The following is a 15,783-nucleotide window of genomic DNA, read 5'->3' on the forward strand; positions in this document are numbered from 1 at the left end:
AGTTCCAGACCTGTATACGACTTACTTTCTTCTGTGGAACATAAAAGAAGAAATTCTGAGAAATGTCTGAGAAATGCGTCCATCGTCCATATAATGGAAGTCAACTGTTTGGTTATCAACATTATTCAAGTTCAAACTATCTTCTTTTGTGTTCTGCAGAGAAATAAAGAAGTTATACAGGTTTTGGAACAACATGAGGAAGAGTAAACGATGACAGAATTTACATTTTTGGGTAGATTATCACTTTAAACAGTCTGCTAATGTAGTTATTTATAGCCATTCTTTTACTTGAAATATAAATATAAAATAATAGTCTTATTTTTTTATCATAAATGAATGACATGATATAGATTAATGAATTGTAGGCATATCAGTTGCATTACCCTAATTAAAGAGAGAGGAAAGGAAAATAAATACATTTTATATTTAATGTTAAACAGTAATACACAATGTTTTGTGGGCATTACATCAAACAGCAGTCTAAAAAAAATGTAATAATGAGCCAATTCATAAGAAATAACTATGGTGATTACAATAACATACAGTCTTCAAATATGTTTCTATCAGGTTATTTCTTAATTATTTAAACGTTTTAAAATAACATTTATTTTATAGCATTATAATGCTGTATTTTAGACACAAAAAAAAGTTTCATGAAATAGTTATTGTCAGTTGTGTATTCCCTTCGGTTCATTCTGAATTAACGCGTTTTTCTCTCGATGAGTGCCATTTGCTAAAGTGATGCTGCGTCTCTCCAGATTAGTTCTGCTTTTATCGATCTCTCGGCGGGTCTTAGTCTCAAACGCATTAGTGGGTAATATCTGGGTTGAGCTGATGGACATCTCCGTCTGGACGCCTTTATGCACCACCGGCTTCTGCCCGGGTCTCTGCGGTATGGCGGGCAGTGAAAGCTGCTCCCGCTGAGCCTTCTTATCCTCCCAGAGCTTCAGAAGACGTCGCTGATTGTTGGTCATATCCTTCAGGTTCTGTTGCAGGGACTGGACTTGGTCCTCCAGTAGAGTCTTTGAGGTGACGGTGTTGGCCAGTTCAGATGTTAATTCATCAATTGTCAAACTTAATTTGCCCGCTTTTTCAACAAGTGAATTGCACTCGCGCTCCTTCTCATGCAGGTCGTTGATTATATCCTTTGTGGTTTTACCATGAAACTTAGGACTGGACTCCAAACCAATTTCAGCCCTCAGGATCTTCACTTGTTTCCTCAGCTCCTTGTTGTCCAAAGTCAATTGCTTCAGTTTCTGTTTGAGCGCTTCGGTTGATCTCATTCGAGACTCATATTGTCTCATTTTCTCCCTCATCACATTCTCACGGTGCAAAGCGTCGTCTCTTTCCTTCCTGCACTTTTCCAAAAGCTTTAAAGTTTCGTATTTGGATACCTTTTCCACTTTCCCAGCCATCATTCATTTGCAGTCTTAAATGCAGTATTGAAAAGGCATGTTCCTTGATAGAGGTCGTCAGGTCAAAGTCTCTTTAAATAGAGTTTCCATTTGCAAGTCATTAAATTAATGTCAGCAGATACCTGTGAATTCAGTGATCCAAAAAAATAAAGCCTCCTTATTTTTAATCCACGGTGTAAAGGGAAACAGTGACTTGTGAAGCTGACATTCCGCCACAAAGGTTATAGGTTTGGGAGGCAGCTTCGGTGTAACTCTAAGCTAAGGCTAGAATAACCATTAATTAGGACACACCACACATTGGCACAGTTTCAAGTGACACAAATTTTCTTTGTTAATTTGGAAAATGCAGCTCAGCCATTTCATAACGCCAGTGCCAACTTTAAAAAAAAAAAAATTATCTAATTAATCTAATGACTTTGATGAATAAAGATTAAAAGTCTGCTGATGGTGCTTGAAACGAGATATACGAAACGTTGCACTGTATCAAATCCTGACATCAAAGACAAGATAGATTTTATCTATGACAATAAACCTTTGTTCCTGAATCTTGATGCTGAGAATGAAATGCTATGGTCTGCACCAAAACTAATGGCTATCAATATCACCACCAATCATTGAGACATTATAAATGGAAAAACAAAACTTTATACGCTTTGCATATAATTTTAAATGAGGACAACAACAAAAAAACCCTGCTAAATATTTATTACAACGTGACATCTTGGAATACAGTTAATTGTTCTTGGCATTTTATCGACAAGTATCTAGTTTAAAGAAAAGAGACATATATCTTGTTACAAATATACAGTGAAAAAAATAATAAAATAAAATCAATGGCCATCGTAGAGAACTGAAAGTTTGTAAAATATTTAAATAAACTCTAGCTTTGACTTCCAACTTCATTATAATGGAATATGTAATAAATTTATGTGTGTATGTGCAATTTAACACATTTTATTTTCTTTTTCCATGTCTTTTTACTGCTGGCACTGTAGTGTTTTAAAACATTTTAAGTACATGTACATGTCCCAAAGTGGCAGAAACAGGAGAGTGACCCTTTTGAAAACCATCTCAAGCTCAATTATCACATAAATATTTAAACCACAGTTACACCGTATATACACGTCCTCTGCTTTGTAACAGTAACATGTGTCTGAACCTCAAATCAGAAAACTTTAAACATGTTGTAGATGATTATCTCAAGGTTCCGCTACTCACCTACAAACATAACCCCATCAAAATTAAGACTTGACCCTCACAGAATATAAGATGTAGAAATCCAGACAGCCCACAATCTCATTATCAAGATACCTGATTCTCTCTAATAAGGCAAGAGGAGAAGCTGCAATTACAGAAGAATAACAGTCTCTCGAGGAGCACAGATTATGTACAGGAAGTCTTGTCTCATGTTAACATCTTGCCAAATGCAACTGTCTTATTTTCCCATTAGCTGCTACAATCAAATGACACTTGGCTCATTTAAAAATGCTGGCATTTCTATGCCATTTCATCACTATTAAAACAGTTTAGCAGTCATGAGAGTGCCACATCACTGAAGTCCTGTATTTACCCAAGGCTGTAATTCAGGATGATAAAGTGCTGGTTGCCTTCAATGTCTTATTGTGAACCACTGATAATGGAATCATCTCATATGTGCTGAAGAAACATGTCTGAAAAAAGAGAGAGGACACAAATCTTTCAGACTTTGACAGCACTTTTGTTCCTTAAACTCTGCTAACACTGCATTTCCTAATTAAATGAATGTAATTGATGGCACATGATAGCCATAAGGATATGGTTCTGCTCACACACTGGCATGTTTCCAAGCCAGTCAGTGACTATTGCCATTGTTTCCAAGAACACACCCCTCCACTGGGAAAACACATTTGACACCAAACCGTTTGATCCTTTAATGCTGCAAAAAGCAGTGCCGGAATTCTGATGTTGAGCTGCTTCAGCTACAACTTTACTGTTATAAAAGTTTTAAAGTTTTATCTAATATGTTGCATCATATGCATACATATTAGGGATGCAGTGATATTAAAGGTCCCGTTTTCCGTGGTTTTTTGAAGCTTTGATTGTGTTTATAGTGTGCAATATAACGTGTTCATGTTTCGCGTGTAAAAAAACACAGTATTTTTCACATAATTTACTTATCTGTATACCGCTGTTTCCACTGTCATAAAAACGGGCTGATGACTTCCTTGTTCTATGAAGTCCCTCCTTCAGAAATACGTAACGAGTTCTGATTGTGCCAGCGGTTCCTGTGTTGTGATTCGACAGCTCTGAGCGCACCGTGCCCGGAAAGGTCACGCCTCTTACCATAACGTGGAGATGCACGCGCTCAGTGTTATTGTAAACATGTCTTTAATTTTACCCTATCAATTTGAGCCGGAATCAGACCCGGTGATTGGACTGCGGGATGAAAATAACAGCGTTTCGACGACATGGCGACAATCACACTCTACAAACGCAACTCTTGTGTATTCCTGTGGGCGGAGGTTAGTCAAAAAACTGTTTTAGTGACGTCATTAAAGAAGGAAGTAGAGGGATGTAGTCCAAACTGGCCGTTCGATGTAGGCGACTTCTGTTAAATAAAATATCTCGCTTGGCATTGAACTTTGAGTTTTAACATTTTACAGATTTTATTTATACTCTAACAACAACATTACACACTAACTAAAGTTTGAAACATGGGATCATGAAGAACGGGACCTTTAAGATACATATAAGCCAGTAATTATTATCATGTTATGGCCAATATTACAATTCTATAATATAATTCTATAATATATATAAATTAAACATAAAAAAATAATAATGCTACCATTCCATTTAGACATTTCAACATCATAATGTACAGTGTGAAAGATGGATATTTTATTTTTGCTAAAGATCTGGTAAAGATTAAACATTTAACATTATTATTATTAAATATTAGGGTCTTAAAAATGAATTATTAGGGGACAGCAAAGGTAATAATAGGGATAATGAGTTTGCACAATTAAATTTCCAATATGGACTGACACTGCTTAATTAAATATTGTGCATCCTGAATATGTATTTTACATATTTTGAAATAATAGATATATATTTTGTAAGAAACACATTCATTTACAATATATAAGAATTCTTAAAAAAACGTACCTTGCAACCAACCGCAAGTAAGACGTGAAGAATCACGATGGTGGCTATAATCGCTATGATAACCCTTGGTTTGTCGTCCCTGATGGCTGGCCAGAATGTCATTACCAGCACAGATCCTGAGAGACACAAAGCTACCACGATGGAGAACCACCTCAACCCTTCATTTGGTATTATCCACAGTATCTGTTTTTCACAAAGGCACACAAACAAGTAAATAAACGCTATCTGTAAAATAATAACAGAATGCTTGAAAGATTTGTTAATTATTCACAGATTAATGCATATTATATGAATGCATATATTATGGTTATACTACTCACCACAGCAGGGATGTAGATGGAGAGCGAGTAACCATAGACACAGACTATCTGCATGAAGGAGTAGGACACCAGGCTTGTGATCTTCCTATTTCGCCAGGTGAGAAAACCCCATAGAGCTAAAGGCACTAACCATGCATAGCTGTAGATTGCTGTGGCTGCCATGGTTACTGGAAAACAATCAAGAGAACCAGGGTCATTTTTTTAGGGTGAGCACAAAGGGGGCTATTTTGTTTGGGTCACTTTGGTAATTTTCTTTCTTTCTATTCATCAAAGAATCCTGGTAACTTTAGTTTAGGGTCCAATTCTCACTATTAACTAGTTGCTTATTAGCATGCGTATTATCCTATCGGCTAGGATATTGGCTGTTTGTTAGTACTTAGCACATATTAATGCCTTATTCTGTATGCACCACCATATTCTACATCACTTAGTTCCACTCAATTCCTAACCAATATGTAAACTTAAAGTATTATTTCATTTAAGGATTAAAATTTCCTGATAATTTACTCACCCCCATGCCATCCAAGATGTTTATGTCTTTCTTTCTTCAGTCGAAAAGAAATTATGGTTTTTGAGGAAAACATTCCAGGATCTTTCTCCATATAGTGGACTTCAACAGGGTTCAATGGGTTGAAAGTCCAAATTGCAGTTTCAGTGCAGCTTCAAAGGGCTCTACACGATCCCAGCTGAGGAATAAGGGACTTATCTAGCAAAACAATCTGCCATTTTCTAAAAAAATGTTTAAATTAATATACTTTTTTTTAACCACAAATGCTAGTCTTGCACTAGCTCTGCGATGCGCATTACGTAATCACGTTGGAAAGGTCACGGTTGATGTAGGCAGAAGTACCGACCCAACAGCAGAGTAGAGTCGGGCGAAAAACTCATTTTCCTCATTTTCTCCAAATTCAAAATCTTCCGACGTCGTTGTTTTACCTTTTTTTCATCTGACTTTAGTCTTTGCATGTTCGCTTAGTAAACGCTGAGTCGGTACTTCCGCCTTCATCACGCGTGACCTTTCCAACCTGACTACGTAATGCATGAGGTCGGGGACACGCATCACAGAGCTAGATCAAGACGAGCATTTGTGGATAAAAAGTATATACATTTTTATTTTATTTAGAAAATGACTGATCGTTTCGCTAGATCACTTATTAGTCCTACATCCTTTATTATCCCCTTATTCCTCAGCTGGGATCATGTAAAGCCCTTTGTAGCTGCACTGAAACAATTTGGACCTTTAACCCGTTGGTCCCTGTTGAAGTCCACTATATGGAGAAAAATCCTGGAATGTTTTTATCAAATTTCTTTTCGACTGAAGAAATAAATACATGAACATCTTGGATGACATGGGGGTGAGTAAATTATCAGGAAATTTTAATTTGAAAGTGAACTAATCCTTTATCAACTACCTTACTAACATATAATAAGCAGTATTTAGGAGTTTATTGAAGCAAAAGTCATAGTTAATAGTTAGTTAAATGTTGATAATTGGACCCTTATATAAAATGTGACCGAATCCTTCTTGAGCACCAAATCAGCATATTAGAATTATTTCTGAAGGACCATGTAACACTGAAGACTGGAGTAATGATTCTGAAAATTCAACAGGAATATATGACATGTTAAAATATATTAAAATAGTAAAACATTTGTTATTTAAAACACAAGATTATTTCAAATAACATATCTAACCTTTCCTGAAGTCTGGTACATATTTCACCTTCGGCTGACCATAGTTCACAAGAAAATCGGAGATATTTCCACTAATAGCGATGGCAAAAACCAGAGTTGCACAGATCCAAAAAGGTCCTAGAATAAAAACATATTCATTCAACCTTTTAGTAACTTCTTTCTCTTTGCTCTAATCAATCAATTTTAGTTTAGTTTAGTTTTAATTTAGCCCACCATACAGGTCCGGGTTACTCCGTAAATAGACCTCAACAAAGTTTTTCCCAGGCCAAGGCAGAATTGAACCAATTATTCTGTTCTTTACCTATAAATAAACAAACAGAAGTTATTTCTGTGTTGTCTTGACAGCATATCGGTGCCAACTTTTCAGTCACTTCACAAAACAATCATTACACATGCATGAATAGAACTGCTTGGATTTAAGTAACTAAAATGGGAAAACAGCAGCAATTCATTTTTATATTTAAAAGGATAAGAAAGACCTGAAAATGTGTTTCTGAAATACACAATGAATGTTTTTTTTTTATCACTGTAGTGTGAGTGGTGAATCCTGACCTGATGGCTGTCCACATCGAACAATGTTTGGTAAAAATCAAACGTCCAGAAGGGTGCACTTTTTCTTTCACCTGACAGAAGCTGTTTGATAAAGGAACATATATTTTGACTCACTGTCCCATTTGGGGAAATGAAGATGTCAGATTTTCATGATTGTGTTCGACTGACCTCAGTTTTGTCATTGCTGTCCAAAGGATCAGTCTCTTCCTCAAGTGCAGTTCCAGTAGCTTTTCGTTGTTTTCGTGATTTAACGGGGTCATCGATGGTCACTGTTGTGGCACCTTGGTTACTTTCAATGAATCCTTGATCATCTTCAAATTCTAGCACAATATAGAAAATATTTTTGGACAAATTTCAAGAGGCAGACACCACAATGTCCTATTTATTAGTATGCTAAATGAACAGTTCCACTTCATATATATGATATGTTGTGAAATGTTAGGGTACTCACCTTGAAATTGCAGGTGAAAATCAGTATTTGCCATCACAGGTCTATGTGCTCTGTGAATGAAGGCATCAGTAGAAGATGAGAAGAAGACAAGCTTTAGTTAATGTTGTTGATACTGTAGGCTGTTAAAGGGATAGTTCACCCAAAATGACTTAATCTGTTTCAAATAAAACTTTCTTTATTATATGGAACACAACAGGATATATTAGGCAGAATGTGACAGTCTCAGTCACCATTCACTTTAACTGCATCTTCTTTCTATACAACGAATGGGAGGCTGTCAATATTCCTAACATATTTCTTATGGGTGAGTACGTGATGACAGAACTATCCCTTTAAGTATTAAGATTTACGGAACATATCAACCATAGATGACTTACCGCTGTAACTGAAGTGTCCTGATCACATGTATAGCAGGAGTGAGACACTGTGCAACCTGTTGACAATCAGACGTATGCGGATATTACAGCAGAAACACAAAACTGCACTTATAACCTAACAAATTGTGTTTAGAAGATGCAGTCTCTCAGATGCCTTACATACATGTAACTATAGCAAAATAGGACTTCTAATGTTGTCGTCGTGTTAAATAAACTAGTTACCAGTAAAAGCTTCTTGAATGTTTCAAGAACTTAAACCGCTTAAACTTTGTTTTGAAGTTGAAGAAATGGAAACGCGGAAATAGATAATGCCAGTGATGCGTAGCAAAATAAAAGTTGCCCATAATAATGTTCAAATTATTTTTAAATCTGGTGTTTTTTTCCCTTGTGGTTCAGGGAAAACATTTGAATGAAAATAATAATAATAATAATAATAATAATAGCAAAATAATCAAATAAAAATAATAATACAATTATTAAAATTATTATTTTATTAATAAAAATAGCAAAATAATAATTTTAATTAAAGTAACAAATAATATAGTAACATAAAAATATGGGGAAAACTAAAAAAAACGTGTAAAATACATCAGAGTTATAAGACACAGCAGAAAAAAAATGGTAAAAGACTCAGTAAGACACTTCAAGAAAGATTTGTAACTACTCCAGTTATCTGCGAAGTAAAATTACATTAATTTAAATACATTATAGCAAAGTCCCTTTCAATTATATATCTATATTCTTTGATAAAGATTTCAGTAAAGACTTTTATTTTGGAATGCTCGTGAAACTCGACACAGAGGAGGGATGTTACTTCAAGAGCCCGTCGCTTTTAAATCTCTCTACATTGTACTAACTTCTCGATATTTCAGTCAGTATACCCTTGAATTTAAAAAAACCACCGACTATTTTGGACATTAAACGCTCGGTTTGTGTAAAGAGGTGGACAGGATGTATTTAAGTGAGGACTGTGGCGCTGTGTATGTCAGGGAGAAAGGAGAACTGCGATATGTCAGTGCAGACAAGAATGATGCTCCGCAGCACAGACTCTTCACCAGAGACTTCTCATTTCAACTCTGCATCGACACTTTACCCTCCGCGAGCCGCACAAAGAGAAGAGACCACTTCATATTTACCTACAACAAGGAGGGGAGTCTGCGGTACACGGTGAAGTCTTTATTTGACATATCGTTACAGTTCATCGCTGATCATATTGAGCATGTGGACTCGCTGGTCGGTTTTCCTGAGCAAATGGCTGATAAGTTGTTCTCCGCCGCCGAAGAGAGACACAAATTCACTGAGCCTCATACTGCACCCAGAGCTCTGCAGGTCTTCTGTGAGGCCTATGGAGAACTAGTGCTGAAATCCCTGTGTTTGAGGAACAGGTGAGAAGAAGTGTCAAGTAAACCAGTCAGTAAACTTTTAGATGTCACGGACCCCCAAAATATTATCATTCCCCCATCCTATAATTTTAAAGGCATCAATTTTTGTAGTTTCTTGTATTAAGTCCCAATTTATATTGTGAAAAAATATAAATATTTAAAATTTTATTTGGAACATATTTCGTTTCTATTAAAGGGTTAGTTCACCCAAAAATTAATTTTCTGTCATTTATTACTCACCCTTATGTCGTTCCACACCTGTAAGACCTTTGTTAATCTTCGTAACACAAATTAAGATATTTTTGTTTAAATCCGATGGCTCAGTGAGGCCTGCATAGCCAGCAATGACATTTTCCTCTCTCCATTAATGTACTAAAAACATATTTAAAACAGTTCATGTGAGTACAGTGGTTCAGTATTAATATTATAAAGCGACGAGAATATTTTTGGTGCGCCAAAAAACCAAAATAATGACTTATATAGTGATGGGCGATTTCAAAACATTGCTTCAGGAAGCTTCGGAGCATAATGAATCAGCGTGTCGAATCAGCGGTTCGGAGCGCCAAAGTCACGTGATTTCAGCAGTTTGGCTGTTTGACGTGATCCGAATCATGATTCAGTACACTGATTCATTGTGCTCCGAAGCTTCCTGAAGCAGTGTTTTGAAATCAGCCATCACTAAATAAGTTGTTATTTTGTTTTTTTTGGCACACCAAAATTATTCTCGTCACTTTATAATATTAATATTGAACCACTGTACTCACAGGAACTGATTTAAATATGTTTTTAGTACATTTATTGATCTTGAAAGAGGAAATGTCATTGCTCCCTATGCAGGCCTCACTGAGCCATCGGATTTCAACTAAAATATCTTAATTTGTGTTCTAAAGATGAACAAAGGTCTTACAGGTCTGCAACGGCATGAGGGTGAGTAATAAATGACATTATTACTTTATTTTTGGGTGAACTAACCCTTTAAGTTAATAAATACATTTGTTTTACTCATTATAGCACTGTACTGTTAGATGCATTATTTATTTGCTAACTATTTTCTGATTTTAATTAATTTTTATTAAAAAAAATATTTTTATTATTATATAATTTATTGTGATCTAATTTTAATATTTTTTTATTTCTTTTTAATTATTATTATAATTATTTTATTTTTTACACTGTCCCTGCCGGACCCCACTTTGAAGTAAACAACATTATGACTGTGTCTCAACCTAACGAAAGGTTTAGAGATGTCCAAAATGCTGCCTAGGTAGGCCTATAGACACGTTATAATCAGAAGCTAGAGCATTTACAGCAGTGTTACTGTCTTTTCAGGTACCTTTTGATTTCTGAAAGGTTGGAAGAGATCAGACAGTTTCAGAGTCTGGAGTGCTTGGACCTCTATGGCTGTAGATTAGGTGACAACCATGAGGTTTTTAAATACATAACCTCTGAAGCCCTGGCTAGGTATGGATAACACATAATTGTGTAAATAAAACAAACATATCAGATGATTGCTGGGTGTACAATTTGTTCTAGTTTGTGATAAATAGCTAAATCACTTTCTTTTCCCCCCTCACATTTCCCTTTTTTCTGTAGTCTTGTGAAACTTTTCATAGGTGCAAACTGCCTTTCTGATGCAGGCCTGCAGAGACTGACAGCACCGGTGAGGGTGATGAAGAAAGGCCTAGAAAGCCTACAGATTTTGGACCTCTCTGGTTAGTTAATGGATATATAGTCAGACACTTCCTTTAAAGTTTGGAGTCAGTAAGATTTTTTTGAAAGTAATACTTTTTTTTTTTTTTCAGCAAGGATGCATTCAGTTGATCAAAAGTGACAGTAAAGACATTTATAAGGCTACAAAAGATTGTTCTTTTAAACTTTCTATTCATCAAATAATCCTGAAAAAGTATATTTCTGTGGTTTCCACAGAAATATTAAGCAGAACAACTGTTTTCAACACTGATAATAATAAGAAATGTCCCTGAACTTTTGAATAATATTGTTACATACATTTTTCAGGTGTTTTCATGCATGTTGAATGTAATTTTTATACTCATTGTACTTTGGTTTATTTCTGAACAGAGAATCCCATCACTGAGAAAGGTCTCGGATATCTAACGTGCTTTAAAACGCTACAGAAACTAGACCTATCTAGGACGAATGTGACGGTAACACAATTAAAAAGATAACATCAATGAGTTTCATTAACTTTGTATGAACTGCTGAAGTTTTAAATGAGGTCTTTTATATTATTAACGATCTCTTTTAGGTGAATGTGTCTTTGAAAGGTTTCTTCAGAAAGAAGATGAGAATGGTCCTCTCAGAGACCCCTTTGAACGAGTTCGGACACTCTGATTGCAACACAGAAGGCTGGGCTGAACAGGTAACATATTTAAGGTTATATAGTGTCCATGATGGATAGGTAATGTTGAATGTAAAGTTGTGGTTGTATCAGTTTTGTACTGTGGCCTTAACTTATAAAATTCAAATTTTGAATCAGGTAATAAACCAATGGGAAATTACAGCTTCAGAAGTACCAAAGAAATACTCCAAACCAAGAACAAATGCTCTTCGTTTCTGTGAGTTTATTCATTTTCTCTGTTCACTTGTTCACTTTATCACACATTATTATATATGTGAGTATTATAAAATATACTTCTAATATTGTGAATAATAATTTGTATATTGTTGTAATGTTTATATTAATCTTAAATTTTATTTTCATTTTGTTCTGTAGATGGAAGAGAAAAGTTTGTTCGAGAGACATTGAACTCCATGTCTGGGACAAGTGACACCACAAACAAAGACAAAGTTGTGCCAATTCACTTTTATACGGTTGACCTCTGTGGCACGAGCTCAACAGCAGAACACAGCACACATTCATCAACAGTGGCAGCAGTTCACAAGGGAAAGAAGAGGAGACTATCAGAGGAAGAGCAAAGTTCAGCTCCTCTCGCAAAGCGCCAGTCTTTGCCAGCTCTGTCTGCGGAGGACTTGGATCTGTTAAATAGTTACTGAATGGACACACACGTGTGACATGTATGCAGTGCGTTCCTCTGTGAGGAACATGACACTGGAATGCTTTTATTATGGATTATTTATAATTAAAAAATATCTCGCTTTTTTTGTGTACTGTGATCTTTTATTTCTTCAGACAAATTGACTGCCTGATATTTATACAAAATCACGTCACTTAAAGTCGACATGAAACGGAAATTGCGATAGCCTTTTCTTCCCTATTGTGACATATCTGAGTACAATGGCTTCTCAATCAAGAAAAATGTAGGGTGGGACTTGATTTTGTCCATGGGGAATAGAGTGGTGCAGTAATGACGTATTTTTGCAAGAGAAGAGAAGAAGCTCAAGAGGGAAGGGAAGTTAAAGTTTACAAGGGCACATGAATTTTAAAACAATGATGTGCACATATAAATTATGTATAATTACAGAAGAGGATTAGGGCCAAGCAATAATAAAAAAATAAAACCATCTCGAGATTAAAGTTGTTAAATTTCGAGAAAAAACTCGTTAAATTTCGAGAGAAAATGTTGAGAATAAACTTGTTAAATTTCGAGAAAAAACTCGTTAAATTTCGAGAAAAAAGTCGAGATAAAATGTTGAGAATAACTTGATAAATTACAAGAAAAAAACTCGTTAAATTTAGTAAAGTCAATAAAGTCATTAAATTAACGACTTTTTCTCGTAATTGAATGACTTTATTCTCAACATTTTATCTTGAGTTTTTTCTCGAAATTTAACAACTTTAATCTCGAGATGGTTTTATTTTTTTTATTACTGGCCCTAATGCTCTTTCGTATTAATAAATCTTGCCATATTCCATAAAAAATCTTATTTTTATTAAAAGATCTAATCATTATCTGTTCATTTTAAAATCTGAACATGCATAAACTGACTATAAACAACACTACCAGACTGTCAAGTTATTCTGAACAACAAACTCACACAGAAACTCATGCCTCATTGCAAGGAGACATGTGACAAATAAAAATGAGTTAGCCAAAAATACCAAACATGTTTGATACTCAGGCTGTAATGATTCATTGTCTGAAGCTAAAAAGAAGAAGCAATTTTCAGAAGAAATCTGTTGACTCAAAACTGAACACTGGCTCTGAGTTTTGGCAACTAGCATAGATTCATCCAGACTGCAAATTAGGGCAAAAATTTGGACCAAAGTTCTGTTGTGTATTCCAGCCTTAAGAGAACAAATATGTTACCAAATAGGACAAACAATAGTTGCCGAGTCATAGATATCAGACAGTACATCTAACTTTGAAAGCAATACAAAATGTCCAATAATCTATTTTAGCACATTGCTTCATTCTCAGAAATCTTGGTATTTTTAGCCACTGATGCAGATGTATTCATGAAAGCATTCTAAAAACAAGTTTATTTGGAAGGTTGTTTGGTAGATCTGCTCCACTGGGACAGTTGGAAGCTCCATTGCAGAGGTCAATGCAAGTTATTCTGTCGTCACAAAAAATTCCTGACCCATTTTGTAGCGTCCTACAATCACGATTTACTGGAAAAAATAAATATGTAATAGTCTGAAGTTAAAATAAAATGCAGATTCAGTATTTGGCACTTGAAGAACAGTGTTAGATGTGGATTAAACACAAGAAATGTCATACTTGGAAGTGCTTCATGGATGCCAAAATCAAAAGCTAGCACCACTGCCACTATACTAAAGGTCAGACCCAGCGATACACATACATGTAGTTCTTCTAGTGCAGCATCTGCAGCGCTCGCTACTACAATCTGATGAAAATACTCATCCTGTTACATCAGCCTCATAGCTAGATAACACTTTTCATTGTGATGTTCACAGAAATCAATTTACACATTTTACACAACATTGTAAGAGCAAAAAATGTCTGTATTTGTTTAATGAAATTACTTAACTTTCTCTCCTTCTCCAAATACAGTATATATCCACTACCGTTCAAAGGTTTTAGTGCATTTTTGAAAGAAGTCTCTAATACTCACCAAAAATACATTTATTTGATCAAAATTACAGTAAAACCAATTATATTGCGAAATATTACAATAAATGTTTTCTATATTTCTTATCAATGTTGAAAACAGTTGTGCTGCTTTATTTATTTATTTATTTATTTATTTTTGTGGAAACCATGATACATTTTTTTAGGAGTCTTTGATTAATAGAAAGTTCAAAACAACAGCATTTATTTGAAATCTAGACATTATCATTATTGTTGTTACATTTACAATTTGTAACATTATAAATGTCTTTACTGACACATCATTTTAATGCATTTTTGCTGAATAAAAGTATTATTTTTTCAAAAAAATAAAATAAAAAAATGATAGACCCCAAACTTTTGAATGGTAGTTGTATTTAATGTTCATAATACCTAGCACCAAAATAGTATTTATGCTTGATAAATTCGCTCATATGTTTCTGTTCAAAGAAAAAGGAATTAGAGAAGTATGTCTTGCCTTCCTTTTCTGTTTCAGTTCTCTCTAATGTTGGGTTAAAAGACCGTCTCTGTTTGAAAGGCAACAATCAGTATTGAATAAATTCTATTGGTTTAAAAATAAAATGTGTAATATTCTCAAGCAATACAGAATAGATAACATTCCTTATTCATGTCATTAAAGGTGCTAAAGAGGATGTTTTGTTTTATACATTTTTGCAATATTACTTGAAACTGTCTTTACTGATAAAAGACTATTTATTAGGTGCACTGAAAGGAATAAAATTAATATACATCATCTGTGCACGAGGTAGGGCCTTAAAAACATCAGCCAATCGTTTACGCGATCATCGCATAAACGATTGGCCCTCTGGCTTGTCAATCACTGCCATTACGTTCCTTGTGAGAGACGAGCGCGGCTGCGCGCTCCAGTAACTTTCCACACTCCACAGGCGCTGCATGCAATGTTTTTGTCAGGAGACAGGAATAACAACTGCAGATTATGAGTTACCTCCGGTGAGTCCGACATAATGAATCCACTAACACGATACAGCGAATGCCGGTGGTAAACACTCGTGTTTTCCAATACTCGTGCACGAGTTTTGGGAGGCGTTCCCTCGAAAGGAGGGGGGGTTGTTCTTACGCATGCGCTCATTTAAAAAACTCAGTAACAGTCTTTGGTTTCTCAGTCGACGAAAAGATCCTCTTTATCACCTTTAAAGCATTGTGTAGCCTAATTTCCTCACCTGAGGGTGTGTCCGGTTAGGTTTCATTTTTGAAGCATTTATTTAAAGAAATTACAGCATACTATTCATGCATCTGACATTCAAAAACATGGTCCTCAGAAGGCTATTTAAATGGCCCAGGAGAGTGTTACAAGATAGTAAGGCCACGTTCACACATCAAAAGAATACGGTTGTCGAATCATGATTCAGATCGCGTGTCAAACTGCCAACGGCTAAAATCACGTGACTTTGGCGTTCCGAACAGCAGA

At 35.3% G+C, this 15,783-nt stretch overlaps 3 protein-coding genes across 4 annotated transcripts; 1 reads left to right on the forward strand and 2 right to left on the reverse strand.

The window, feature by feature from the left end:
* Positions 1-68: 68 nt before the first annotated feature.
* Positions 69-1,975, reverse strand: zgc:113691 (uncharacterized protein LOC503529 homolog). Its single transcript, XM_048162426.1, has one exon. The coding sequence runs from the start codon at positions 1,416-1,418 to the stop codon at positions 669-671; it is 750 nt and encodes a 249-aa protein (XP_048018383.1). The 5' UTR covers positions 1,419-1,975; the 3' UTR covers positions 69-668.
* A 130-nt stretch (positions 1,976-2,105) lies between these two features.
* On the reverse strand, positions 2,106-8,280 carry yipf1 (Yip1 domain family, member 1). 2 transcript variants are annotated; one of them, XM_048162424.1, is made up of 10 exons: positions 8,121-8,280; positions 7,958-8,013; positions 7,581-7,630; positions 7,298-7,449; positions 7,130-7,210; positions 6,791-6,878; positions 6,578-6,694; positions 4,883-5,049; positions 4,563-4,745; positions 2,106-3,085 (listed from the first exon to the last, which is right to left on the reverse strand). In XM_048162424.1, exons 3-10 carry the CDS (start codon positions 7,612-7,614, stop codon positions 2,999-3,001), a joined length of 909 nt encoding a protein of 302 aa, XP_048018381.1. In that variant the 5' UTR covers positions 7,615-7,630; positions 7,958-8,013; positions 8,121-8,280; the 3' UTR covers positions 2,106-2,998. The 2 variants fall into 2 exon arrangements, with proteins under 2 accessions (XP_048018381.1, XP_048018382.1); XM_048162425.1 differs by having other exon boundaries at positions 8,180-8,279.
* Positions 8,281-8,721: 441 nt separating this feature from the next.
* Positions 8,722-12,459, forward strand: lrrc42 (leucine rich repeat containing 42). Its single transcript, XM_048164508.1, has 7 exons — positions 8,722-9,342; positions 10,669-10,800; positions 10,933-11,051; positions 11,419-11,504; positions 11,606-11,719; positions 11,837-11,915; positions 12,074-12,459. Exons 1-7 carry the CDS (start codon positions 8,909-8,911, stop codon positions 12,352-12,354), a joined length of 1,245 nt encoding a protein of 414 aa, XP_048020465.1. The 5' UTR covers positions 8,722-8,908; the 3' UTR covers positions 12,355-12,459.
* Positions 12,460-15,783: the final 3,324 nt, after the last annotated feature.

Source organism: Megalobrama amblycephala, linkage group LG17, assembly GCF_018812025.1.
Source record: "Megalobrama amblycephala isolate DHTTF-2021 linkage group LG17, ASM1881202v1, whole genome shotgun sequence".
Taxonomy (NCBI): domain Eukaryota; kingdom Metazoa; phylum Chordata; class Actinopteri; order Cypriniformes; family Xenocyprididae; genus Megalobrama; species Megalobrama amblycephala.

Excerpts from the sequence above, each read along its gene's own strand:
- zgc:113691 (XM_048162426.1), bottom strand. The coding sequence starts at position 1,418 with ATGATGGCTGGGAAAGTGGAAAAGGTATCCAAATACGAAACTTTAAAG.
- yipf1 (XM_048162424.1), bottom strand. The coding sequence starts at position 7,614 with ATGGCAAATACTGATTTTCACCTGCAATTTCAAG. Across the intron at positions 7,450-7,580 it reads TTTTCACCTGCAATTTCAAG|AATTTGAAGATGATCAAGGA; the intron begins GTGAGTACCCTA and ends ATATTGTGCTAG. Across the intron at positions 6,879-7,129 it reads TCGATGTGGACAGCCATCAG|GTAAAGAACAGAATAATTGG; the intron begins GTCAGGATTCAC and ends GTTTATTTATAG.
- lrrc42 (XM_048164508.1), top strand. The coding sequence starts at position 8,909 with ATGTATTTAAGTGAGGACTGTGGCGCTGTGTATGTCAGGGAGAAAGGA. Across the intron at positions 10,801-10,932 it reads ACCTCTGAAGCCCTGGCTAG|TCTTGTGAAACTTTTCATAG; the intron begins GTATGGATAACA and ends TTTTTTCTGTAG. Across the intron at positions 11,052-11,418 it reads ACAGATTTTGGACCTCTCTG|AGAATCCCATCACTGAGAAA; the intron begins GTTAGTTAATGG and ends ATTTCTGAACAG.